This window comes from Trypanosoma grayi, assembly GCF_000691245.1.
Source record: "Trypanosoma grayi strain ANR4 Tgr_150_V1, whole genome shotgun sequence".
NCBI classification, from domain to species: domain Eukaryota; phylum Euglenozoa; class Kinetoplastea; order Trypanosomatida; family Trypanosomatidae; genus Trypanosoma; species Trypanosoma grayi.
In genome coordinates this window covers 1-27,547 of record NW_008825769.1, presented here as the reverse complement: position 1 = coordinate 27,547, position 27,547 = coordinate 1, and the positions used below count along the sequence as shown (strand labels likewise).

Genomic DNA, 27,547 nt, shown 5'->3' with positions numbered 1-27,547 from the left:
CCCCGCCTAAAACGAAGTGCTGCTATTGACACAAAGCAAATCATACCAGCTCGTGTACTTCTCGTTATCTTGGTAAATGTATTTCATGGAGTTGCGCATCGACACCTGCATCGCGTCGCCGTAGTAGAAGAAGAGCGGCATCACAATCATCCACAGCACGCCAGAGTAAACGCGGAACGCCCCCGCCGGCAGCTTCCAGCCGTACTTCCCGGCGAGGATGAACAGCATCGCGCTCAGGATGCGTGAGAGGATGTACATGCTCATCTGCACCGTGACGGGGTTCGACTCGCCCCAGAAAAGCACGCCGACAAGAAACCCGGCGAGCGCGCTGTGCCACACCTGCGGGCCGCCCTGGAGCCACGACAGCAGCGAGCGCACCAGCGAGATGACGCAGCCAGTGGCGCCGAGTGAGAGGCTGTGGCGCTTCGTCGCCTCGTATATCCTGCGCGCCATCACGCGGTACGGCGCGTTGCTCCACACGAGGTTCAGCACCAGAGCGTGCGGGGCGCGAATGCGGGCGCCGTACACGAAGCCGTTGCGGAATCCCTTCACAGCGTTCAGCAGTGCCTTGTAGTTGCCCGAGCGGATCATCTCGTTAATGAGGCACTCCGTCTGCTTCGCTACACCGGCGTGCGGTGCGGCGAGCCCAACCGGCGGCGACACCATTGTCTACACCTCCTACTCAAGCTCGCTCTAAACGGCAGCTTCCACGCCGCGCGGCAAGGGAAGAGACACAAGAGAATAGGCCGGGGGAGAAGCGGGGGCCAAGAAAGGAGCGTGAAGACGGAGAATGAAAGAAGACAGTCCAGTCCATCAGCAAAGCCCGTGGCACCGCGAGAAAAAAGTCGCCAGCATGAGATACACAACAGAGAGCTTCGCAGCCACAATCACAAAACGCCGACGTACGGCCCCTCCACAATGAAACGATAAGGCCGTACCAAGAAGGGAAAAGGAAAGAAAACAGGCACAGGCAAAGAGGCAAAAACGCAGCAACCACTCACTCCCTCAATGACACACACACACACACAGACACAGACACATAGGCATCAAAACAATAATAATAACAAGCCCCGGTGTTCATTCCCCCCCCCCCAGCGGCTCACATCACAGACGTCAGCGCCTTGACCCAGGCGGAGTGATCAGCCAGGCCCTTCAGGAGCCGTGGTGAAGGCAGACGGCGTTCCAGAAGCAGCGTCACACCACGCGACTGTTGCTGCTGCCCTTCTCCCTCTTTACCCCCTTCTTGCAAGAGCGGTGTTACCATCTGCTTCCGTACACGGTATCCACGCGCTGCCAGACCCGCACATGCGTCCACACACGCCCGCGATGCCTCCACTGGCACCACAACGTCCATGTAGACATACCGTGGCTCCGTGGCATCAGGATGGGGAGGGCCCGGAGGTGGAACCTGCAGCTCCAGCAGGGCCAAACATGCAACAACTTCACGGTACAGCCGCGGCTGCGGCGCCATCGGCTGCCACTCACCGCACCGAAGAAAATCAAGAACAGCGCCGAAAGCCTCTCCGCTCACCCCATATTCAAGCGGCATCAGGTGCTCATCGGTGGTCACATCGTAAAGGGGGAAGTCACTACCAAATAAGGCTGCAAGTTTGCTGGGGCTGTGCTGGTGCAACGTCTCTAATGTGGTGCTGAAGTGCAACCCCCCGCACCGAATGTTTACACATTGGAACAACTCATTGGCGCCGTTGCTGTGCTCCATCGCCGCGCCGACAGAAACTACAAAAGTGCACAGAGACGGGAAAGGGGGAAAATGTCACAGCCTCACATTCCACCGGAGCACGCATGAACCTGAGCCAATCTTTCAAACAGAGAGGGAGACACCAACCAGCAAAGGGAAAGAAATTTTAGTCATGTATGCGACTCCGTCGCTTCAGCACTCTCGACGCTCTGTGTTGTAAATTCAATTTATCGTGGTCTTGTTAGGCGCAGGCTCTCTTAGACCCACTCAGAGCGGCGGAGGCAGATCTCGCGGGGCCGCCAACTCAGGCGCCGCGTTGCTCGCACGCCACACAACATCGGCGCAGCAGCGCGGACAGCGCGGGATAATCTTTGACGGACGCACATCTCCAAGAACACTCGTCTTGTACCCACAGTGCTCACACTCAATAAAGCGTCTTGTCGTCTCTCTTGCCTCCATAGTGTGCTGCAGCATCCTGCAGCGCTCGTTGCGGCGCAGATACCAACGCTCACACTGGCGGCAGTACAGCCCCTTCACCGTCTGCTCCGACACCTCTGACAGGGCGTCGAGAGCCTTTTCCTGCGCGATGCGGCGATCCATGCGCTGCTCAAACTGTCGGCGTGCGTCAATGCCGCGGAGGTCGTCATTCTTGCTTTGCATCGCCCCCGCCACCATGCCAAGCAGCGACGCGGGCTTCGGTGCACCTCTGTGTTGCTGGGTTGGACTCTCGTGTTGCGCCTGCTGCTCTTGTTGCTGCCTTTCCGCCAACGCAGCTGCACTCTTTGCCAAAACGCCCTCACTCCGAAGGCGGCGCTCAACAGTGGACACAATGCTACTCGTTGTGCCGTCGGCCCGCGTCGTGACGACGCGCTGCTGGTAGTCCTGCTGGCGGAGTAAAACCTCGTCAAAGCCACTGCTTCGCATTGGCACAAACGCCGTGGATGCGTGGCCACCGGCGAGGGGGGCGTACTGCGCACGCACCTCCTCAGACTCCTGCATTGCCGTCTGATTCTTTGGCACAGCTGCCGCTGTCCTCATTGTTGTTTCCTCGCGAAGTCGCTTTACTCCAGCCTCACCCACCCCCAACGCAAGTTGCAGCAGTCGTTGGGTTTCCTTTGCATCCTCCTGATCAACAGCTGCAGCAAGCACCGCCCGGCCCCGCCCCGTCACACCAAGTGCTTGGGGCGAGCGCAGCACACTCGCCACATTGCGACACATACCAGTGATAGGAAGTGCGCCGCCCATCACAACACCCGCGTAGGCACCACCGGCAGATCTCACGTCGCGGTCGGCTGGAGACGACGTGGGCAGTCCACATGATCCCTTCACCGTCAGGAACCCCGCCTGCTGCCGCGACAACATCTGTCGGGTGCTCTTCGACGTCGCAGAAGCAGACGTGAGTGCTGCAAGGTTCATGCGACTCACACCAGCCACCACAGCACCGGCGTTGGGGCGAGCGGCACCAAATGATGCTTCACTCTTGGTAGCGGTCATAGAGCCGCCCCCACGTGCCTCTCGACGCAAATTCATCACGTGGTGCGAACAGTACTTTGATACCGCGATGTTGACCACGCCGTTGCAGCGCTCCCCCGACCTTTGCTGTACTCCCTGGCAAGTGCCGAGGTCCGCCGCAAAACCCAGCACGCGCACCTGATCACTTGAAACCACCTTTAGCATCTCCGAGCTGCCGCTGCTGCTGCTGTTGTTGTTGTTGTTATTGTTGCCTTTGCTGACGCTTTCCGTGGCCGCAGTGGAGGATGAAGTGACAGAGGGCCCGCTGCGGCTCTCCATCCGCTGCACTCCCGAGAGCGCCAGCACCACGGCGTTGGCGAGTTTCGTGTAGTGCACGTCGAATGCTGACCCGCCAAACAGAACGGGCAACTCGTCCGACGACGTCGGGAAAGGACCCCGCATATTCCACAGTGAGATAACACCGTACATGTGTTTCCCATTCTTCTGCTTCGGATCAGTCTTTCGGATCACTACGCCGACGACTGTCACCGATGGCGCCGAACCACCAGCAGCAAGTCTGCGGCGGGCTTCTACGAAAGTGCAGAAGGGATGTTGCGCTAGAACAACAGGCAGCTGCTCACAACTTTTTGTGGGGCGGCTGACGTTGATGCCGCTGTTGGCCTCTTGCATAACTGCCGCCCTGGCCCGCTTCTGCTGGTGTTGTCCTCCGCCACCGCCACTTTCATCGTCGTTGGCATCAGCTTGCGACGAGGCGCACACCACACTCATAATAGACGCGGACGTGGCCGGAGCGGCTTTACTCAGCGCTTCCGCGATGGAAACACTGCTGGTGGTGGTGGTGGTGCTGCCGCCCCAGAGAGGACGCGATACCGTCGCCGCCGCCACTACGTCGCGCTCACCGCCGCTGTTGCCGCCAGACGCCAACGGTGCGGGTGTTGAGAGTGGCGCAATTGCCTGCACAGACGATGCTGGCGCGTTAAAAACCGCGAAGGGATCATCGTCGTCGTCGCCGTCGTCGTTGGTGCTGTTGTTGTTGTTGTCGTTGTCCGCGTTACGCTGTGCCATTGCGCGATTTGTTTTCTTTTTTTTTTATTCTTTTTGCTCCTTCGTTCCCACGGCCTCGCCCTCTCAGCACTCCCAGCAAGAAGAGGCGAAGCGCAAACAAAACAAGAAACAAAAAAAAAACACTTGCAGGACACACCCACAGGGCGGAGGAGGAGGAGGAGGAGGAGAAGGAGGGGGGGACAATGCCGCTGTGCTCAGCAAGGCTTCTCCGTCACACCGTCTCCCACAACGGAGAAGCGCAACGGAGGTGAGTCTCCATCCCCTTTTTTTTTGTTCGTTTTTGTTCTTCTTCGTTCACATACATCAAAGTTCCAAATGCAGGTGGAGCAGCCCCCACAAGCACGATGTACATCGCATACGCTCCACACGACACACAAAACACAAGTAAGCATCATACATTCAAAAAGGGAGGAGGGGGCACCTGTTCAGTCCCTCACCACTGGGCCATCAAGGGCCAAATCTGCGTAAATACAACTACATACCGAGATGAATAGATAAAAAGGAAAGAGTCTGAAGCCAACAACAAACAAACATAAAAAAAAAAGTGGTTCCACAAGGACGTATCACTGGAAATAAATAGGTCCCTCGACGCAGCGTCAACGCTTCTTCTTCAGCGACGGCAGCCTGTCCCCCTTCGTTCGCCTTGCGCTGCTGCTCCTCATTTGGGGACTGGAGCCCGCACGAAGAATCGATGCAGATCCCTCGCGGCTCGCCGTTGTTGTCACTGTTGCAGCACCATCAGCCGCCATGATGCCACTCCTGGTGCGGCTCTTTCCACGTTTCATGCGTGAAGGCGGCATTGGCACGAGCGCCTGCCGCGCGGACGGAATCTCCGGCAGCGTGATGCGCTTCGACAGCGCTATGGGCTCGACGATAGCGCCAAGCGGCGGCTGGTCCGCCTCGTGGTGCGACACGCTGCTGTCCTGCTCGCCCTTTGTCACCAGGCGTATCATGGGATTGTTGTAGCTCATGCCGTCGGGGTTCTCCGCGACGATCTGTATGGTGTACTCCGTCGCTGGCTCCAGGTCAAAAAGCGTGTAGGTCGTGCTGCGCGCCGTCGTGACGAGGATCGGCGCGTGATCGCGGACGCCCAGGTAAACGCGGTACGTCATGTTGCGCGCCTGCCGCAGTGTGCCGCCCGCCTCGCCGCGCGACGGGGTCCACTCGACAGTCACGCTGTCGCGCGCGAGGGTGGTGACGAGGATGCTGGCCACCGGCTCCGGTGGCATGCCGCTCGAGAGACCGACAGGCTCACAGAACTCGCTGTATGTGTGGCCTTCGCCCAGTCGCGCGCCCTTCACGCGGCACCGCATCTTGCCCGGCGGCGCGGTAAAGCGGACACGGCATGTTGTCTCTTCAACGACGTCCGCCACGCGCCAGTCAATAGCACCTTTTGACTTGCCACGCGTTTCGGCTGGCACAAACGACTGCTCCACCACATAGCGGTAGAGGTAGCGGTTGTCCGGGGCCTCCCACTGCAACAAGCAGAACTGCGCATTCAGTCGGCGCAGCGTCACGGCACGCGGTGGAACAGGTGCTGTCTCAACAGCGAACTCCGTCCACGCGCCCCAGAGCTCATTTTCGTCCATCGCCCGTACCTGGATGGTATAGGACGTGTTGCTGTCAAGCCCCTCGAGGGTGCAAACAGTAGGCACAGGATCATCTTTATTTACCTCAACTTGGCGTTCCATCAAAAACGGCTCTCGTCGAGATGAAAGTAAAGACATCGCGCTCTGTGTGGTTCCGCCCTCGCGCCAGTCAGGCACTGAACCCTCTTTCTGTGCCACGCTGCTGACGGGTTCCTCGGCGCTCACGGCCGCGTCCACAGGGGAAGAAGCGGCAACAACGCGAGCCACAGCCGTATAAGCATCAGGAACCGTAATCACGGCATCGGCACAAGGAACTGTAGTCTCAACATCGGCTTCTGGAACTGCAGTCTCAGCATCGGCATCACAAACGGCAGTCTCAGCATCGGCATCAGGAACTGTGGCTTCAGCATTGGCATCCACATCAGTATCAGCAATGGCATCCGTAGGAGCAGCGTCTGCAGCCGCAGCCGCAGCAGCAGCAGCAGCGGCAGCGGCAGCAACCGAGTCTTGTTCACGCTCCTTCTCTAGAGCAGCGAGGACCTCCTCAGTTTTTCGAACAACTAACTGATAGCTCTTCACGTCATTGACGGGTGCCACACGTTCAATGGGGCTACTCTCGCCGGGGGTGGCACTGGGGAGGATCACGCTCGCTTCCAGGGACGGCACATCGACTGTACGATTCAAAGAGAGCTCTACGCGGTCAGAGAAGATGGTGCTGGCATTGACGAGGATGGGGTGCAGCGTCTTGAAGCTAACAGAAGGTGTCCACAGGCCCCAACGGTTATCCTCATAGGCCGGCTGCAATGCCATCAGATAACTTGTCTTTGGAGCGAGCCCCTCCACAACGTACATTGGCAGCTTAAATTCATCAGTTGTTACACTGCAGTCGCCTGGCTGAATCACACGCTCAATTGTTTCCGTACCAGCCTTGAGCAGCAATTGGTACGCCACAGGATCTGCCTTTGTGCCGGCAGAACGGCCATCATCTGTACGGTCACCCTCTTCGCGCTCCCATTGCACACGGGCGTAATTTTCACCAACTGCTGTCACGCGCAATTGCAACAGTCGCTGTGTGCGGAAGGCGCTCTCTTTGCTCCAGAGGCCCCACCGCGACTCTGTGTTACACGCGCGCAGAATCACAACGTACGGGGCGTCCGCTGTGAGGGATCCGAGACAGTACCGTATCACCTCCTTCGGGAACTGCTTGTCAACCACCGCAACCGACGGTGTATGTTGTCCGCTGAAGACACAGAGGTGGTAGGCAATCGCTTCAGGGTTGCCGAGTTGTACCGCGGCTGCGGCGCCTTCGCCTGTTATCTCGTCATACTCTTCAGCTGTCTGCTCGTCGCGGTGCCACTCAACCGTGACGAACTGCTCCGCCGCGGGGCCAACAATGAGGCGCATCGGCTTCAGCGTCACGAAGAGCACCCGCTCGCTCCAGAGACTCCACGTATCACGCCGTGCATCGGATGATCGTACAGCGACGGAGTATACTGTGTTCACCTCCAGCTGCTTAACGCGGTAGGTGTTGCGTGCCGCCTTGAACTTCTTGCTCACATTAAAGCTGTGCTCGAGGCCCACTACCTCGAGGTGGAACTTGTCAATTGTGTCGTCGCTGTCACAGAGTGCCTCCGTACCATCCGGCAGCACGAGGCTTCGGTGCGGCCGCTGCCACGAGAAGAGCGCGTAGTCCTCACCGATGCTGCTGATATCGATCACCAACTTCGGAAGCGTCATTATGTAGATTGTGCGGCTCCACCGACCCCACACGTTGTCCACACAGCAGCGTACGTCGACGCGGAAGAGCGTGTCCGGCCGCATGCCCTGAGCGGTGTACGTCGTCACATCGGCGGGGAGCGGCTGATCAATGTGGAACGACGCAGCACTCATCTCCACCGCAGTGCCATCCGGCGTCATCTCATCCACGCGCAAGTGGTAGCCCCCCGCCGGCTTCACTGCAATAGCGTTGCGTACCGGCAGTGGTGGCACGTGCGGGTCGCGTTCCCAGTGCACCACAAAGAAGTCCTCCGCGCCCTCCTCCATCGTGCACACCATATCGCGCAGCGTCACGTCGTACAGACCGTCGCTCCACATACCTGGTGCCGCGTTACTGCGCTGAAGTAGCTCAATCACCTGCTCGTCATCGGTATTCGGCACCTCTTTTGGGGCATCTTCGACGAAGGGCTCCAACGGCTTGAACCAACGTCGTACACTCACCCGGTAGCGGTGGTGCGAGAGCAGCTCCTTCACCGTGCATGTGCGCAACTTCGCTGGTACAAAGATGGTGCGCTGCAGCCGCGGTGGCAGATCCTCTGCGCCCTCTTCACCGTATGAAACATCTGTGAAGTCATGCACGGCAAGTTCGTAGCTGACAGCCTCCTCTACACGACCAAGGCTCACCTCACTCACATCGTACGTGTTCGGCAGCCTCTGCCACGCGGCAGTCAAGTAGTCCTCGCCGAGACCGTGCAGCTCCACCATGAGCGTGTTAAGGGTACCGCTCGCCACGTGCGTGCTGCTAACGCCCCACTCGCCGCTTTCGTAGCACGCGCGAACCGCAAAGGTGTATCGCATGTCCGGCCGAAGTGACGGTACGGTGAAAGTGGTGAGATCGCCAGGGGCCTCAATGGTGTAGCCCTCACCTTCATCACCACACACAACACTCACAGCATACATCGAGATGCGTGTCCTTGCACTATTATACATAGCGGACCTCGTCTCAGGGCGATCCAGGAGCGGGTACTTTTTGCGGTTCGTGGCACGTGTCTTGCGATGAGGTTGCAGCAGCTGCTGTGCGGATAGCTCAGTCGCTGGTGCAAAAACATGTGTGTCGCCTTCAATACTGATGTTGCTGTTTTCGGCGATCCCATCCACTACGTCACCAGCATCATCCACGGCAACTTCTGTATCACTCTTGGCGATAACAACTGGAGAGCCAGCCTGCGACTCCACCACCTGCATCTCATCCGGCTCCTCACGTGTCCAACGGAGACGGATGTAGTCCTCACCAATCGCCGCTACCTCCGCACAGATGAGTTTCATGGTGTAGATACAACGGTCCTCCGACCAAAGCCCCCACTCGCTGAGGTGGTTTGCCGCACGCACGCACACCACATACGGCGTGTTCGGCGTAAGCGTGGTCAAGTGGAATGCACAGACATCGCCAGAGAAACTCTTCTCCAGCAGCAAGGCACGCGATGGGTCACCTCCATGGGCGATACGCACAACATAGCTCTCGGAATGCCGGCTGCCCACGCAGATCGTCGGGTCATAGTCACCGCCAGTTTCTTCACACGACGGTTGCTGCTCGTCGCGGCCCCATTCAAGCATGATGGACTGCTCCGTGATTTGGGCCGGGCGTACGGTAACTTGATTAAGCGTTACGAAGCGCAGCGTTTCGGACCATAGGCTCTGTGCGTTCTCATCGTTTATGGAATGCACCCTCGCGCTATAAACGCTGTCCAGGGAAAGCCCCTTGAGGTGATACGTCGTGTTGCTTTGACCATGCATACGCTCCAGCACGTGGAATTCACCGCCGCCGTTCACCTCCAGCACGTAGGCAACGGTGTTGTAGTGACCGGTAAAGACATGAGTCATACGGAGTCGCGGGTGCTGCCGGGGCGGCAGTCGCTCCCACTTGAGGTCAACATACTGCTCATCAATATGCTCCGTGGCAAGCTTAATCTTCGACATGGTGAGGAAGTACTGCTCGCTGCTCCAAATACCGAGTTGCTCTCCCGTAGTCTCACACAGCACCTGGACACTGTAGAAACGGTCTGGTCTAAGATGCTCAAGCCGGAAGGATGAGGTATTCTTGCAGAACCGTCGCGTCACGCGCAGCCTCCCACCACACTCACCCTCGAATTCTATCGGGTGCTCATGTGGAGGGAGTGGGCCGTGCAGCTGTCGCTCAGCGGTAAAGATGCCCTCCATCTCGTCCATGGCCGCCGACACGGCGCCGCTCTCCTCCACCACAGGCGACGCCACGGGCTCCTCACCCTCCACGCCGTTGTCATAGAGCTCCTGCACCAGAAGATAGCACGACGCCCGCTCCACACCATACTGCAGCACGTGTAGATCGTCGTCGTAGTCCACACGTCGCTCCTTCCGCTCCCATGTGACAAGCGCCCAGTCTTCACCAAGCTCTTCAACCCGTGTAATCATGCCAGGCAGTGTGACGCACGTTTTGGGCGCGCACCAAAGGCCCCAGTCACCCTCAGCATCCCACTCGCGGACGGCAAAGGTATACTTGGTGTCTGTAAGAAGTTTATCGATGCGGAAAACACTGCACGAATGCATCGTCCGGAGCTCCTCCACCAATTCTCCCGTCTCATCATCTTCGTGTACAATGCGGACCTGATAGACACGTCCCTCAATCGACGCCGCGTCACTCGTTAGCGTGGTGCCTTCGTCCATGGGTGGCAGTCGTTTGTTGGGTGCACGGTACCACTCAATATCAACAAATGCCTCTGAGATGTACGTGATGGAGAGCTGAATTAGGTTCTGAGTCATAAACTTAAGCGGCTTCGTCCACAGACCCCAACCAAAGCCGTAGTCGGCGCACATCAAGGCAATGTACATTGTATTCGACACTAACCCTGTCACTGTAAAGGCGCAAAGGGCATCGGCATCGACACCGATTGTGGAAGTGTTCCCCTCTTCTTCGTCTCCACAGTTGGCATTGGGGGTGATACTGGTGGAGGCATTGTTATTACTCTCGGTGTTGGCATTGTTGTGGTTTTTGATGTAATAATCCGTAAACGAACCGTTTTCATGAATGACGCGAAGCTGGTAGCCTTTGATGGGCAGATTTTCATGCACCACCACCTCACCGTGGCCGCTCGCCAATCTCTCCTGTGTCTCTGAGACCGATCGCTTTAAATCACGCCAGCTCTTGAGCCGCTCGACCAGTACATTGTACTCGTCCTCGGATAGTTCCTTCTTCTTGTCCTCAAGGTCTTTGGGCAGCATACTGTTGAACTCCTCATTTAGTTCCTGCAGACGCTTCTGGTCGGCATCGATGCTCTGGGAGAGGGCATCAGGGTGACGGTGCCAGTAGAGGTTGATGTAGTGCTCACCAAAACGATTCTGGTTGAGCTCAATCGGCTTAAGCGTCGTGAAATCCTCTCGAAGACTCCACGGACACCATTCACCCAAAGCGTTGCGTGCACGCACCTGCACCCAGAACGAGGTAGACGAGATCAATTCCTCCACAACGACAGTCTTTGTGTTCGCGCGGAGCTGCACGTCGATCAGCGCCATCTCCTGTGAGGCTCCTTCTTCGCCCCCCTCCGCTGTAGCTGTCGCTGCCGCTGCCGCTGCTGCTGCTACCCTTGTGGATGTCTCACCTGAGAATCCGCCATTGCCCTCTTGCTGTTGCTGTTGCCTCTGGCGCCGCTGCTTGCTGGTAGACTTCTTTGACCCATCCTGTTTTCGTCTGCGTGTCTGCGGTTTCTGCGGCAACAACATTCGACTAAGTCCTCGTATCGACGGCAAGCATCCCTCACCGCAGAACTTCAACTGGTAGCCTGACACCTCAGCGTTGCCAAGGATGATGTTTTCAATCTTGAGATGATGCAGCGCATCCATGCGGAGAGCCGCATTGTGCTCACGCCGCACAGCGAGGTGGTCGCACAGGTTATCCCGCTCCTGCGACTCCTCCATCTCCTGCACGCGCCGCTTCAGCTCGAAGAGATCCTGCCGCTCACGCTCGTCGCAGAGTTGCTCCTCTTCGCTACGGCGGCTGGAGAGAAATGCCTCGTAGTCCATCACGTCCTGTGCGGCCCGGAACCAGCGCACCTCCGCCATGTTCTCCGTGTAGTACCATACTTCCACGCACATGGGCGCAAGCGTCAGAAACGACTCGCGACGCGAGAGCATCGACCAGTGCTGCTTTGCGCTCTTGGAGCGGACGCAGACGGAGTAGATCTGGTTGTGCACGAGGCCAGTGACGCGCACTGACATTTGGTCGCTGGGCACAGTAAGGCAGCGCATAAGATCGCATGTCACACCTTCCATGTACACTTCGTAGCAATCGACAGAGTAGTCTCCGAGCAGCACGGCAGCCAAGTCATCACCGCTCATCTCTGAGGTGGATCTCTCCGAAGAAGATGCCGCCGCCGCCGGTGCATCCTCAACAGCACCATCCTCCCCATTAACTGCATCAGCAGCTACGACAGGAGCATTTGAAGAAACACTCTCACCAGGTCCCCGCCCCTCTAGAAGCAAGGCCGCTGGGGGAGGTGACTCCATCTGGTTGTCATTAGTGGCAGCAGTATCGGGGCGTGTGAGCGCCCAATCCGGCAGCGGGCGGCTCCAGCTCGCCACAAGTGTGTCCTCGTACACAGCGCGCACCTGAACCTGGAGCCGGCTCTGCGAGACGAACTTCGTGAGGGGACTCCACGGGCCCCAGTAACCCTCCATCTGCGCACGCACGCTCACGGCGTAAATGGTATTGCTCACAAGGTTGTCCAGGTGGAACAACGTGACTTGTGGCTCCAGCTGCACAATGGTGTCGAGTGCCAACGGCCCACGGTAGTGCTTATTTGCCTTGCTGTCAAGCCGCACCGCATGCAACTCATATGCTGTCACCTTACCAGCACCTGTCACGACACTGATGTCTGGGGCGGTGCCCGGTGGCCGCTGCATGCGGTGCCATCCAACGAGGCAGTAGTTCTCACCAATTTCAATAGGAACGACGCTCATCGGCTGCACCATCTCCACAACTTGCATCGCGGAGAAGTAACCCCATGAGTCAGGAACGAAATTACCCTTGGCGTCAATCAGCTGCTCTCGCACCATGACGTGATAACGCACACCGGGCATGAGGTTGCACAGCCGCAGTGCCGGCTGCGAAGTTTCATACAGGCGTGCACCATTCACCAATGGCTCGTCCTGCTCGTCAAACGGCTCCTCCGTAGCGAGAGGTTCAATGCGCACCTGGTAGTTATGGATTTCCGTCGGGTGTGGGAAACATATGAATCCTTCCGAGAGCTCCATCGATGCTGAGGGGCGGCTCCACGAGACTTGGATAAATGTCTCTGTGACATTGTCGGCAGTGAGCGCAAGCACCGGGTACGTTACCAAACGGCGCGGCTGGCTCCAGTGTCCCCACATACCGCGCTTGTCCTGTGCCCGCACTGAAACGGCGTAGGCGGCATGCGGCAGAAGTGAGTCAATCACGCGGTCCAGCTCGTCAGCGCCGACATAGAATTCCGCAAAGTCCTCCACATCCGGCTGACCACCGAACACCCGCTGTCCCTGCACGCGGAGATGCCATTGTTGAACTCCATCATCGCCTCGAAGCAGCGTTCTGTCGTCTTCGTTGTCATACGCATCAGACCCATCCTCTTCCTTGTCATCGAAGTAGTAATTGTCGTTGATGAATATCTCATCGCTCGAGGAGTGTGACCGATGGGACCGTTCTACACCGCGGTGTTCCTTGCTGTCCTTGTCTCCATTGATATCCTTGCTCAGCTCCACTTCTTCTTCCTCCTCATCGTACTGGCCGTAAAAGCCATTGCCGCTGCCCCTCCCGCTGTTGACACTTTGGGTGCCGTCGGTGGAGGAGCGCTGGTGCCGGCGTCGTGCGAGATCGCGGCAGCGACCCCACTCCACCTCTGCGAACGCCTCGCCAATGCGCAGAATGCGCAGATCCACCGCCTCCAATGTGACGAATCGCTTCGCATCGCTCCAGAGACCCCACTCATCGTATGTGTCCTTCGCCGACACCTCGACAGAGTACACTGTCGACAGCTCAAGGGATGATAGCGTGCAAGAGGTCTCGCGGAAGCTGATGGACTGTGACGTCACCTCATCCCCATTCTCGTCAAGCACGCGTACCTTGTAGCCACTCACAGCGCCATCCACCTCCCGCACAGACGATTCACTGTCAGCCGCCGTCTCGCCCATCCACTTACCTCGCATCCATGAAACTGTCACGTAGTCCTCCCCAATGGCCACGACATCTAACTCCAGTTTTGGCAGCGTGCGCACGCGCGCCTCGTCGTTCCAGAAACCCCAAACGCCTTCATAGCCCTTGGCACAGAGCCACACGCGGTACTCCGCCGACGGCTGCAGATCCTTGAGACGAAAGTTGCTGATATACGGACTGAGGTCATACATGTATGGCACCTTGTTACCGACACGCTCCACCTTCAAACGAAACTGTTGCACAACATCCTCGGACTCCACAATTGTATCCACGTCCCGCTCGTCAAGCGAAGTGGGGAGGTGGCGGCGCCACTCGACAATGGCAAAGTGCTCACCCACATTTCCGAACGTAACGCGAAGTCGTGGTTTTGTGCGGAAAGACTGTGAGGACCACAGTCCCCACTGCTGATTCTCCGTCGACTGGGCGCGTACCTGAAATCTGTACACTGTGTCAGGCTGTAGACCTCGAAAAAAGAGTGTGTTGGTCTCCATCTCCTTGGTGAGGTTAAAGTGGCCGTCCCCAAGAATACGCACCTCATACATTGTGGCGACAACATCCACGTTGAGGGCAGTGTCGAAATTAACGGGAGACTCCACATCAGACTTGCGCGCCCACGCGACCCACACAGAATCCTCTGATATATGCTGCACCGCAATGTCCATGCCAGGTATAGTCCGCACCTTGCCCTCATCACTCCAAACACCCCATTCATAGTTGTCATTGTACGTCTGCACTGCAACAGCGTATGTGGTGGCTGGGGAGAGAGATTCCACACGCAGTGTGGTGAGCGAGTTGTTCAGCTCATATGTCTCCTGGAACGAACCGCCAATCTCGCGCACCTTCAGACGTGACGCGCTGATTGTGCCAAGCCCACACTTCACAGATGCGGGATCTTTAATCTGTGGTGGAATAGTTTGTGGGCTGCGCTTCCACTCAACCGTAACGAACTTCTCCCCAATATCAGTGAACTCCACCCGTGTTGCTGGCACGGTTGCAAAGAAAAGTGAAGGAATTGACCACATGCCCCACTCGCCATTTACAAGTTTTGAGCGCACAGATGCGGCGTATACGGTGTTAGATCGAAGGTTCGGTATCGTATGATCCGTATTGTCAGTGGTGCAGAGAATCTCTGTCTGGTAAATGAGTCGGTGATCAGCAGCGTTGGGCGGCAGCGACGTATTCTGTTGGCGTGGTTTCGTGTAGCCGGTGGAAGTGTGCGGTGTCGGGTTGAGTATGGGTGACGTGACGCACAGCATGAGGTTAGGGCGAAATTGACCAAACGCAATAACACGATCATCACTCGCGCGATTGCCGTCATCCTCTGGAAGCCGTTTCTGCTGGTATGGGCGCTGAATAACGATACAGGAAAATTCTTCAGATATAAGTTTTGTCTGTATCTCTAAGCTCTTCATCGTCAGACACCACAGCGGGGTGCTCCAGAGGCCCCACTCCTCATCGTTGTAGTTGGCCTTGATCTCAACACAGTAGTACGTATCTGGTGTCATGTTTGAGATGCGGTACGGTGAGTCCCCGTCACCGAGGAATACCTCGGAGTGGATACCAGAGTTGTTGTACACACGTAGGTGGTACGAGGTCACGACACCGCGGCCGGTAGGGTAATTCTTGGGATTCGCCACCTTACGCCGCTCCCATGCAATGATGGCGTAATCCTCCGCCACCTCCACCGCTTTGGTAAGGATTGTGTCGCGTGTGAGGATGTGCACTGGTGGGCTCCAGAGGCCCCAGTTTCCACTTTTGCCGCAGACACGGATCTGTATCGTGTACGCAGTGGCAGGGGAAAGCCCATAAATCTTCAGCTCGCGCATGTCCGCAGGAAGAGTATGGTCCTTTGAGAATGGTGTGTCGACACCGTTGATACGTAGTTGTTGCCCGGTTACTCCGAGATCGCCGACAAATACATCCTTGTCTGTCATTGGGTGTGCATCACGGCTCCAGACGAGGTTGACGTAATTCTCGCCAATAGTAAGGTTGTTCACAGGAATCCGGAACTGTGGGTTAGAGCGAAAGCGCAGAGGGCGGCTCCACAAGCCCCACTTCCCTGTCGCCGTCGACGCGCGCACGACTGCAATATACTCGCGATCCGGCAGAAGCTCATCAATGCGAAGCGATGAGTGTTCGCTGGTGACCACCTCGTAGCGGGCAACCTCGGAGTTCCCGCCCATATGGTAGCCACTTAAGCAACTTGGCGTCGGCTCCCCGTCCTCGCAACTGCACACAAAAACGGCGTAACGAGAGACAAACATGTCAGCAGTGGTCACAACGGTGGCACCACTGCCGCTGCCGCCACCAGCACCATTGATGTGGCCACTGCCACTACTGCTGCTTCCGCCGCCTTCTACCACATCATCATCAATGTTTTGTCGCTGCCACATGAGCCGCACGTAGTCCTCGCCAATCTCATGTACGGAAGTCACAACAGAGGCGAGGGTGCGCAATTTTACTTTGCTCCACAAGCCCCACTGCTCAAGTTCATTGCAGGCGCGTACAGAAACAATATATGTTGTGGCAGGTTGAAGGTTTGTAATGGTGTAATTTGTCTGTAAAACCTGTCGATGTACAATCTCATCCTCGCCTGTGTCAAGGCAACCCACAACCACCTCATACTTTAGATCGGGCCATTGCTGCTTCCGCTGAGCGTCCGGCGATGTTGCTCTGTCTGAAAGTCCACGGCGCCACATAAGCTGGGCAAAATCCTCACCAACGTCCCACACATGTAGCGCGAGATGCTGCAGTGTCTGTGTTCGCACTGGGGACGTGAACTCACCCCATCCCTCGTACCCTGTTACGCGGTTGTGTTGCCAACAGCGGCACTTAACTTCATACAGTGTGTCAGCTTGCAAGCTACCCACGCGGAGTCCCGGTTCGTCAGGCCCACGCACGACTTCATCATCGAGCACCGTCACGCACTCATCACCCTTGCCAATTTGCATAACAACAACGTTGAACCGCGCTGTGGTGTGTCCGCCGTCACGGTCTTCCAGCGCAAGGGTGAAGAAGTCTTCACCGCGCTCGAGGAAGGTCAGTGTCGCCTTCGCTTGCGTGCGGAAGCGGCGTGGCTCCGTCCAGAGACCCCACTCGCCCTGCAGAAACGTGCGCACCGCCATGGTGTACTCCGTCCCAGCGGTGAGCGCTTGCAGGTGAATGACTTTGTCCTCCTCATTTGGTCCAATCTCAATGATCTCCTGCTGATTGTACACAGACGTGAAGCTCTTTAGGCAAAACTCCACCTTGGACTCCCCCGGCTCATCACGCGGCCGCATCCATGTGAAGGAAAGAAAGGTTTCACCTGCGGCGACAACGGAGAGTTCCGGGCGGTCTGCGGTGCGCACCCTGAACGCGTCGGAGCGGTTCCCCCAGCGGCCCTCAGTGGTCAAACTACGTACATAGAAGGAATACAGCGTACCTGGTGAAAGGCCATCGACGCGGTACTCGTGCTGATGCGCTGGCAGCTCGACGGGGTTTAATGCGACGTCCCCGCCCTCCACCGACACTTCATAAAGGTGCACGGTTGTTTCAGGGACCGTATACCCAACGGCGTCAACGGGACTTGGCCCAAGGTGCCAACCCACCGTGATCGCCTCCTCGCCGCGGGTAACAAGTGAGATCACATTCGATGGTCTCGTGTAGAAGCGCCCAACTTCCGTCCACTTCTTCATTGTGTTGATTAAGGTCTTGTAGCGGATCATGACAATGTATGCAGTCCCCGGGCGGAGGCCATGGACGGTGTACGCCCGCACGCCCACTGCGAAGCGGTCACAGAACTCCTCCACCATATCGGTTTCGCGAAGCAGTCGCAGCTCCAGTTGAGAAATGTCCGCGATCTCCTGTGTCGCTTCTGCATTCGTCTCACTCACAGTGTTCATGCTGTCGCGCAGCGGCCGGCTCCACTGTACCCGCACGTAGTCCTCTCCAATTTCCTTGATCTGCCCCTTCACGGCCTGCAGCGAGGCAACACGTGCGTTGCCCGACCACGGGCTCCAAGACGAGACGGCCTCCAAGTACACGCGAACCCGCACGAGGTAGAACCTGCCAGCCTGTAGCTTCACCACTTTGCGGCTCTTGTCGAGGGGCATCTCCTCTTCGAAGAGCGGCGTCGCTGCGCCGTCAACCTCCTCCGCGTCGAGGTGAAGGGCCCACTTCGTGACGCCGGTGACATCGTTTGCGAGATGGCTTTGATCGAACTCAAACCCAAATTCACCAAACATCTCGCCCATGCGGCACACAACAGCGTGGCAGATGATCTTTTCGCTGTCCTGCATCATGATTGTAGGGCAAAAAGTTTTATTTTTCTTCTTCTGTTGGGCACGGTCTTCGCCTCCGTGCTTTGGCCTCTAAGAGTTCTCTTCACTAAATTCTTCTCGCTTCAAGTACCAACCCCGTCTGTGTCTGTCCGTGTGTGTGTGTGTGCCGGCGTCTGGAAGGAGCGGGCAGCACACGCTGTTTCCTCACTTCGAAGAACACACAGAGCACAAACACACAGAAAGAGCAAGCGCCTTCTCAGTTTGCTGTGCAGACACACATGAAGAAAGGAGAAAAGAGCCAGGAAAGTCGTCGCGTCACTATCACACTTTGGAGGGGCATGCCGCAGGGTCCAAACGGCCCCATGCCCATCGTAACGTGTCGCACAAATGAGGAAAGTCCCTCAAACAAACGGCAGAACTGAGGTTGTGGTTGTTTTTTTCTTTTTTTTTTTTTGTCCTTTCATGTTCTCATTTCCATTGCTCTCCTTCTCTTCACAGGGGAGGGGGGCAGACGCCAGAGCGCAGGGCCTGCGGGTATCGCATCCACAGAACAGCAACGGGACTTCTCACCGGTTCAACGCACGCACAACGAGCAAAAAGAAAAAACAAAACCACGTCAAACAAACCAAGAGAGAAGCAGAGTTCGCTCGCTGGCTCTGTTAAAGTCGGTGTCGCTATTCAAAACCCACCTCCACACACATACACACACACAGACTGCATCACCAAAAACAAGAATTGCTCTACGCAAATCCGAATTCATACATATGGCGCAGGCACACCGTCAACTTCTCTCGCAAGACAGAGGCGGAGGCGTAGGGCTGCAGAAGCAACGAAATGGGAGAACAGGTGTGGGCAGTCGGAATGGCGTTGGGATCATCGCCACACGACACCTGCACCTTCTCTGGCAGTGGAATACGTCGTTGTCCACTACAGAAGAGCAAAAATTGCGAACGCTGTTTCTGTGTCCAGCCGTGCACAACCTCGGTGAGCATCTGACGAAGCTCCTCCGAGACGAGGGCGAAGTTCAGCGAGGAAATCACATCCTCCGCCGTAGTGCCGAGAGAGCCACACACCCGCTGCTGCAGGTCATCCCAGCGGATGAGCTGGAGCGAGTTGATGGGAATGACGGAGGTGATGCCAGTGCGCACGGCAAGCAGCAGCTCATCGTACTGGTGTGTCAACGCCCGCTCCGCCTCCTTGCGACGCCGCTCAACTTCCATGCCCTCATCGAACTCCTCGGCGTTCGTGAGGCTGTTGATGTCCGCCGAGCTCCGTTGCGGTGTGAGGGCAGGGAAGATGCGGGTTGAGTGCATCATAGACATCACTTCCGCTGCGTCGTCGTCTTCCTGCGGTCTGATGCCAGGAATGGCGTGGTAGAACTCGTCGTTGAGGAGGAACTCATCATCGTTCAATGCCCCACGCACGGTATCATCAATGTCGGCGTGGTAGTCCTCGATGGTAGGCTCGTCCAAGGTGAGGAACTTCCACATTAGACGCGGGAACGTTAGAGAGAACATTAAGTAGCCACTTATCGTCGCATTGCCGAGGAGCTTACCGAGCCATGTGTAGAAATCCAGGAGCAGCTGCTTGTGCTCGGGGTTGCTGCGGTAGAAATCCATGTTCGGCACTACATTAACCATTGTGCTGTGGCTCGACAGCTTAAAGAATGGCAGCAGCGGTTCCGCACGGCGCCCATCCTCCTCATCGCGGTAGTTCAACTCATCGCACATCATCGTCACCACAGAGCGTGTCACACCCCCGGCATCGTCGGCGACTTCTCCGGCGAGGCAAATGACAAACATGACACTATCAAGATAAATCTCGGAGTCTTTCGTCTGCCGAAAGAGCTGTCCTGCGACGGAACCATCGAACAGCGTCAGGAAATCAAGGCCACCACTGCTTTCCGCCATGGCTTTGGCACGGTTGAGATCAATCAACACCTCGCGGGGTCGCTTCACGTTACTTCGGATGAGACGGCGGTCAATCTGTCGCTCCACAATCGCCCAGCGTGCTGTAAAGAAGAGCAACTGCCGTGCCTTCTGGTAATTGCCCATCAAATATGCTGAGTTTCGGAAAATGTCATGACTCCTCGCCATGCTCACAGCCAGGGCATTGATAGAGCGCAAATGTTGAAAATACGGCCGTAGACGCTCTAAAGAGCCTGCCGCTTCTTCACAGAGCAATGGATACTGGTGAATGGATGCCCGCGCCAAGTCAGCCCACGCAGTAGTCTCCAGCAATGAATCCACTGTGAAGCCACAGTTAACAATGTCATTGCCGAGCTGACACAGCTGCACGTAGAATTCATATGAACGCGGATCTACTACGCTGTCGTGTCGCGCCTCCTTGTATGTGATAGGGCTGAAGTCTTGATATCCCTCGGGTTTGAACTGTGTATTGCCAAGGCGTACTATGACGCCATGTGGATCCATAGAAGCGCTGACAAATGGGTAAATTGCCTCACCCTTACCCTGCGTGGAGACAGCAACCCAGAGGAGGTCCTCACCATTGACACTCCAGCACATCATCATTGTACTCAGGTCAAGCAATGCGCCAACAACATCTCCAGCGACAATAGGCCTCGAGGTTGAAACCATCTGCTCTCCGGTCAGTATGCGCAATCTGTCCTGGCAGTTAAATCCCCAGGAGTGTATGTCACTCCCAACGTGTTGCCCACTACTTAGCACCTCGTGCTGCATAGTACCCCATCCCATGATGATCGTCTTGTTGCGATCATTGAAGTTGGGTGGCAGTACCACCTCGTAGTAGTACCGCCCACCCTTGCTCGAAAACACGCCGACGCTGCCACGTACTTGTCCCACGATAAGTTCGCCACCATCACCCATACGAGTGTCCGGCAACTCCACGAGATACGGGAATGTGTCCGGTGAATCTTCATCAAAGAATGCCGGGAGTCGTTGTTGAAGCCCCATCCGTTCAACAGCCTCAATCAGCCAACTTGTAGCAGTAACATTCGCACTGATCGACACGTCGACGCCGCGAAGAACAGCATGAACCATAAGTCGTTGCTGCCCTGCAATGACAGGCGTAATCGCAACGATATCGCGCAGGCACTCTGCCTTGAGTGGCTGTCCGCAGGCTTCTTCTAGTAAGGCGTTCAGCGAGGCATAGCACACTTCACGCACTTCGCGACTGTCACTATTTCGCGCCACATTCACGCAGAGGGCGTAGAGTAAGTAGTGTCGCTGGCGCTGTAGCGAGGGGTTTCCCTCCATCACCACTAGGGAAATGGAAGAAAGGGACCAAATAACCTGCTCACTGCTCTTGCCTGCAAGAAGAATGCGCAGACAAGAAGAAAATATGCTTCGCGCTGCCTCCTCGGGGACATCCTTGAGCCGCACCAACCAACTGTCATCCAATACACGCAGGCGGCGCAACACATCGCCCCTTGCAAGTTGCTTTGGAGCAAGCTCAGGCCCCCAGCGACACACAATGCGGCTGCAGAACAATAGAATGGCATGTACAAGGGAGCGGTGGTGCGAGGATCTTCGCTGCTGCGGCTCCTCCACAGCTGCAACCTCTGCCGACAACGATTCATCGCTGTCGTTCAGGGAAGCCTGCGCGAGGGGTGGGACATAGCGTGAGAGATCACTCGCACCGGGCGACGCCGCCTCGGCTGCCTCACAGAGGCCTTCAAGGGAGTACGCCCCACTGTGGAGATCCGCGTAGACACACTTCGTACTGCCGAACGTAACCACCCACTTCATGGTGTCGCCAGCGCCTACCAGCGTTCCCTCTGCCACGCCGATGGTTTTCTCGTCCGGCAACCACCGCGTTTCACGTTCGCAGCGCTCACACATGGCACGACATTCAAAAACCTCAAACTTTGTGTATTCCTTCTGTTTTCCGCAACCCTCGCAATACGCCCGTTTCTTACCGGCGTCTTGGTCAACCTCTGCCACGCCCATGCGCTGGTGCCCGCATGTCATGCAGATGGCGATATTGTTAGAGTTGAAGGCGTAGCTGCAAAGCATGCAAGTCCATGTCGCCCCGGGGCGTGCCGTCGTGCACATGGCACAGCGTGTGGAGTCAGGTAAGTTGATGAAGGTGCACACCTCGCAAGCCCACTCCTCGTCGTGTGTATCACCAGTAGTAGGGTTCTCGGCGCATTTATACACGCAGCGGCCCCGCACACGGTTGCTCGCGACTTGTTTTCCAGTGAAGCTGAAGATACCGTGCGGGTCTTCGCCCTCACCCTCCACCCTTCCATCAGCCGCAACACGAAGCGTCACGCAAACCTTCTTCTCGGGTTTTTGCCACTCACAGGCCAAGCCGGTAAAGGGTGATGTCACACCAATGCGGTGCAGCACATTGTGTAGCGTTGCGCAGAGACTGCACGGGGCTGCGTGGTTGCTGGCAGTGCAGCTGCCCCATTCCTCATCGCAGGTTGGGCATCGTAGGCATATATCTGCACCCTCTTCGGCGTCATCGGTGTCACCAATTTCTTCGGTGCCAGAGGCATCGGTGTTGTAGGGAATGGGAATGGGAATCCAAAGCTCATCGTCGTCCTGCAGCTGCGTCACCTCATTCCACGCCTCCAGCACAATGTGCTCCTTGTCATTGGGTATCACGTCCGGCACCGCCAGAATGCTTATGAGTTGTCGTAGCAACATCTGAGGTGCTTCAACTTCGGGCGTGAGAACGCTTGGCAGCTCCATCTCCGCCAGCAGACGGAGGGCGCAAAGAAACATTTTGATCCGTCGAACGTGTACGCTGCTGCACCCTGCTGGGTCCTTGATGAATTCAACTGATACCGAGACTGTATGCATTAGATCGTTCAAAAGCAGACTGACCGACATATCTTTGCTAATCACCACACTATAGTTTGGCTCTAGCGCGGCAGCAGGGATAGTGATGCTCTTTGTGCCTCCCTCCATCACCACCTCTGCCTTAGGACCCAGCTGCCGCACGAGTCGCACAACACGCGAGCCCTTCATCACACTGCGTGGGGGGATGCGGTAACAGAAAGACATCTCGTCGCCGTCTGCACCGAGCACTTCAAGTGCCACCACGTCACCCACCTCAATCATCTCCTGGAGCCGCGGCATCAACTCAGCACCCCAATGGCAAAGCATCTCACGCATGGCGACCCGTGCACGAATGCCAATCTCACGCGGTGTATGCATCCACACAGCAGAGGCGTCCTTGTTGAAGAGCTCCACGAAGGGAAAAAGCACCTTTACCATGGATGGGATGTTCGTGTAAAGTGTGCCAAGTGGCATTCCGTTCCGCGCAAAGGAAACACAGCGCAGCCTGGTCTGCACCGTCACAGTAATGACATCAGCCGAGCCGTAGATAATATTCTCCTCGCTAGACATCCAATTCTTTGCGTGCCGCGAAAGCTCCGTCCGTATGGAGGGAGATGAGACGTCGGTGAAGTTATCTGTGATGGCGTACACGTACGCCATTTCGTGACGCTCGCCGGGGTGTCGCTGCAGCGTTGTCTCCATGGACATGGGGTACGGGCAGGCCACACCAATGTAGTAGAAGCGGCCAAGCGTGTCAAACTCGGCGCCACGCTGCAGGCGTACGGAAAACGATACCTCTCCTAGCGAGCCATCTAACGGGATGCCCTGTGCAGCAAAGGAAGTGGTGTTCTGCGCCGACCGCGAGACCCCGCAAGAATTCAGCAAAGATTTGATGCGTCGGCCGCCGGAATAGACACCAAGCTCCTGTGCGCTACTCTCCTCTGTGAACCGCGGTTTGTACCCTATTGCCGACACCTGTCGTGCAAGCAGACGGCAGCACTCCCACAGCTGCAATGGGTTGTAAGCTGCCACGCCAAAGAAACGATATGGCTCACGCAGCGCTGAGCAGACAGCCGTCAGAGCCAAGCACCGCTCCCGCTCACCCACCTCTTCGCAACACACCACCTTGGCCAGCGTCGACAACATCTCCACCGGCGAGGAAGAGCAGCGAATGGCAGTACGTATAATGATAATATGGTCCATGAGGAAGCGATGATAGACGAAGGAGGCTGCGTTGCGCTTCACACGCTCGGTCGCATCGTTGAATTCAGATAACGGGGGGAGGCGCTTGATGGAGTCGATTAAACTCTCCACATTCGCCCGTAACGGACCGCAGCAGCCGTCCACAAACGCCGTCCATGCTTCTTCTGCATGTGCAGAACTCCTTGAGAGGTTGCCGCGGCCGCCAGCGAATGTTGGTGAAATAGACTGTGGTGTGCTACCAGCGGCCACCATTCGTCTCACATGGGCAAGGCGTCGCGCGCAGAATGATATCATGTAAAACAAAACAAGCGTTGCAAACATTGCAATGGAGTGGCGCGTTGGAAGTGCACCAACGGCCCCCTCTCCTCCACTTGTCATCGCAACAAGAGATGCCGGTGCAGCGCAAGTAGAATTAGTTGTCTCCTTCCGAGAACGAAATGACACGCGGAAGGTGTTGTTGCGGAGTGAAGAAAAGTCCATGACACCAGCAACAAGAAACAGACGTTGCTGTGGGGACGGAAATTCTGCCATCCGGACACCATTCACAAGCAGAGACAACGTACGCGTCGATGTCTTCGGGGAGAAGGAGAAGCAGAAGGTGAAAATGTCGCCCTGCACAAGCGGTGGCAGTGCAATCTGGCGCCGGCCGTGATGCAGTTTTCCATCGTGTGGCATGAAATAGAAGCCTTGCAAGTCATCCTGGATGCTGCTGCTCGTCACACTCGATTGCTGCTCCGAGGCGAGTGCGATAACGAGTTCACGTGGTGGCATCATCATCAGCTGCACGTCCGCTGCGCAAAACGATGCCCCCACCGCGGACAACGATGAAGGCAAGGCAGAGAAGGATGAGGCGGAGGTGGACATGGGAGCCTGTGCCCCCGGGCAGTACAGCGGAGTGGAGGTGCAGCACACACGTTCACGCCCGGACGGCACCCACATGCCGATGCCACGCTCACTGGCGCCACCCAGCGTGAGGCCGACAGGCGGCTGATCGGCAGCGCCCGCGTCGGCGTCATCAGCATTTCTGTTGTCGTCGCCGCCACCGCCGTCGTCGTTGTCAACAAGCGCCCGCGTGGACTCCAGCATACTTCCCTCCTCTACCTCATTCACCTTGAACGATGCGGTGCGGGTAAGCTCCGTAAAGTTGGGCAGCAGCCCCTCCACCTGCCTGACGATCTTGCACCAAATGAAGTCCATGTCGCGCGCATCCAGCGGGGTGGCAAGTAGCGAGAGACTGACAAGGGCAAATGGGCCAAACTCGTCGGCGTCCCACAGAAAACGATGTGGTCCATGACTGCGTCGCTCACCTTCTGGTAGTAGCATCAATCGCTGTAACGCCGTGAACACCGACGTTAGAAGCCGGTGCAATAACTCTCGAATCTCCTCCTCCAGCTCATCACCACAGCCCTGAAAACGCAGAAGGTAGTGCCCACCTTCATACATCATCACATCCCTCAAAAGACACACCACACGAAACATATCCCCCGGTACAAAATTTTCTTTAGCCCTTAGCAAAAGGGAGAGCGCAACAACACATAGCTTGGCACGTGCACGTTGTACCGCCAGCATACTCCGCATCTCAGCGACGGTGATGTCGGACGTCAATAGACCAATAGTGCCCTCTACAATCTGTGGCACCGTCAAACGACATGGTGCAACGTGGTCGAGAACAAAGTTAGCCATTTCTGTAGCACCTGGGTTTTTTCCAAGCAGACTGCTCACTAGGCTAACACGTTTAATGGCATCCTGCCAAGCACGGGACTGCCACGAAAGCTGATTAGGCTCATAGCTCTCAAGAAATCTACTGATGAGACTCAACGCCGCACGTACACCTCTAACATCACTCTGGCGGCAAGGCACACGCTGGCGCAGCTTTCCCTCTTCTAGATTCAGGAGGTCCATCACAAACGGTGGCAGTGGCTCCACCCGGGGTTCAGAAAGTAACCCGTTGCGAAACAGCTTCAGTGAATCATCTCGCAAGCGGAAATCGCCACTGACAAACCCATTTTTTACCCTCTGAATAAGATTGGAAGTGACTTCTAGTTGTGCAGCACTCAGGGTGTTGCGCAGCTCCACCACCCAGCGCCCATCTACCTCCAGACTTGTCTCCACGCGCACTTCGGCCTCAAAAACCGGAGTTGTGGAAGTGTTAGAGACCCCCATGTATCGTACCACACCGTCACAGCCAGCAGTTAGCTCGTGTGTCTCACCTTCATGTGGTTCAAAACAAACAGGCTCGATCAATTGCTCATTAATACCGCTGCCGTTGTCATCATTGCTAACCGGTGTCCGTGGCACTAAGGCAATCCGAACTCCTTCGCAGCACAATGCTCTTTGGACGTGTACGCTTACTTTTCGTGCGAGCGGCGCGACCAAAAACACCTCTGTCACCACCGACGCAATGGAGGTGGCATCATAATCCAACGCAGGCAACCGCATCAGCAGCGCCGCTCTATTCGTAGGAACCCCAGTAGCCATCGGTAATACCGAGGGTGACGATACAGCAGAAAGCGGTGCACTTTTTATTTCATCATCCAATGAGAGAGTATACTTCGTGACAAATGTGGCAATTGACAAGGACTCTTTGGTGAGGCCACATCCACGTGATGGAACCTTCACTTTGGCCAGGAGGTGTCCAACTGTAATCATGTCATCGTCAGTGAAGATCGTACAGCGTGTGATGTTTAGAATTGGCACCACAATACCGAAACCAAATATTCCAACTTCTTCATTGCTGTCTAGTATTGCGTTCCACCGCCCCAACACCTCTTGTAAAATAGTAAGAAATGCCCGTGCGCTCCGCTTATGGTGCTGTGCCTGTACGGAGACAGATGCGGCAACTGAAATAAGTTGATTTTGACCCTCTTTTTGTGGTGAAGCAGCCAGATCAATCATCTCTAGGACCTTCTGAGAGAGCCATTTCTCATCCTGCTGGCCAGCAACGTACGAGAGCACCCCACTAACCGATGTAATTTTCCGCTTCTCAGTGGAGGAGCCACTGTCACCTAAAGAAATCTCGTCACTCGCACAGAAACTCTCCGACGGCCTGCGCGGTATCTTTTGATTGACTGGCTCTACTCCCCCGTGTGGCCGCCTATCCCTCGTCACTGTATTCTGCGGAGCTGAAGACCAGGCAGTTGGCGACTGTTCGTCTGCGGGCTGTCCTTGTGGGATCACAGCGACATTGTCCCGAACGGATTGCAAAGCCTTCTGGAAGAGTGCCGAGCGAAGTGTCTGGCACGTCAGCTGGCCCCACCAGCAATGTGACTGAAATACACGGATCGTCTCTGCGACGGTGGTGTTGATGGCACGTGCAAGTTGTGCGTCATCGGCGTCTGTCTGCGAGACACGAGGCACTCTTGGGGGCCTGTCCTGCGTGGCTGCACCGTTGCCGTGCAGCAGCGGCCACGCCAGTTGACAGAGGCGGTCAAGTGGCACACTCATCACACCGCCAATGGGGCAGTCAACGAGCTTCTCCGCGGTAAATCGGAGACGGCGACGACTCTCCGCATCCTGTTGCTCAGCGTTCATGTGCTGCAATTGGGTTTATATAT

The 27,547-nt window shown here is 56.6% G+C and overlaps 5 protein-coding genes across 5 annotated transcripts; all 5 read right to left on the bottom strand.

The window, feature by feature from the left end:
* Nucleotides 1-6: 6 nt before the first annotated feature.
* On the bottom strand, nt 7-666 carry DQ04_01501040 (peroxisomal membrane protein 4; the record flags this gene model as incomplete). The annotated part of the gene is made up of 1 exon (XM_009310803.1): nt 7-666. The coding sequence occupies one exon, from the start codon at nt 664-666 to the stop codon at nt 7-9; it is 660 nt and encodes a 219-aa protein (XP_009309078.1).
* Nucleotides 667-1,099: 433 nt separating this feature from the next.
* On the bottom strand, nt 1,100-1,720 carry DQ04_01501030 (hypothetical protein; the record flags this gene model as incomplete). The annotated part of the gene is made up of 1 exon (XM_009310802.1): nt 1,100-1,720. The coding sequence occupies one exon, from the start codon at nt 1,718-1,720 to the stop codon at nt 1,100-1,102; it is 621 nt and encodes a 206-aa protein (XP_009309077.1).
* A 246-nt stretch (nt 1,721-1,966) lies between these two features.
* On the bottom strand, nt 1,967-4,237 carry DQ04_01501020 (minichromosome maintenance protein 10; the record flags this gene model as incomplete). Its single annotated transcript, XM_009310801.1, has 1 exon — nt 1,967-4,237. The coding sequence occupies one exon, from the start codon at nt 4,235-4,237 to the stop codon at nt 1,967-1,969; it is 2,271 nt and encodes a 756-aa protein (XP_009309076.1).
* A 596-nt stretch (nt 4,238-4,833) lies between these two features.
* On the bottom strand, nt 4,834-18,042 carry DQ04_01501010 (hypothetical protein; the record flags this gene model as incomplete). The annotated part of the gene is made up of 1 exon (XM_009310800.1): nt 4,834-18,042. The coding sequence occupies one exon, from the start codon at nt 18,040-18,042 to the stop codon at nt 4,834-4,836; it is 13,209 nt and encodes a 4,402-aa protein (XP_009309075.1).
* Nucleotides 18,043-18,761: 719 nt separating this feature from the next.
* Nucleotides 18,762-27,524, bottom strand: DQ04_01501000 (hypothetical protein; the record flags this gene model as incomplete). The annotated part of the gene is made up of 1 exon (XM_009310799.1): nt 18,762-27,524. The coding sequence occupies one exon, from the start codon at nt 27,522-27,524 to the stop codon at nt 18,762-18,764; it is 8,763 nt and encodes a 2,920-aa protein (XP_009309074.1).
* Nucleotides 27,525-27,547: the final 23 nt, after the last annotated feature.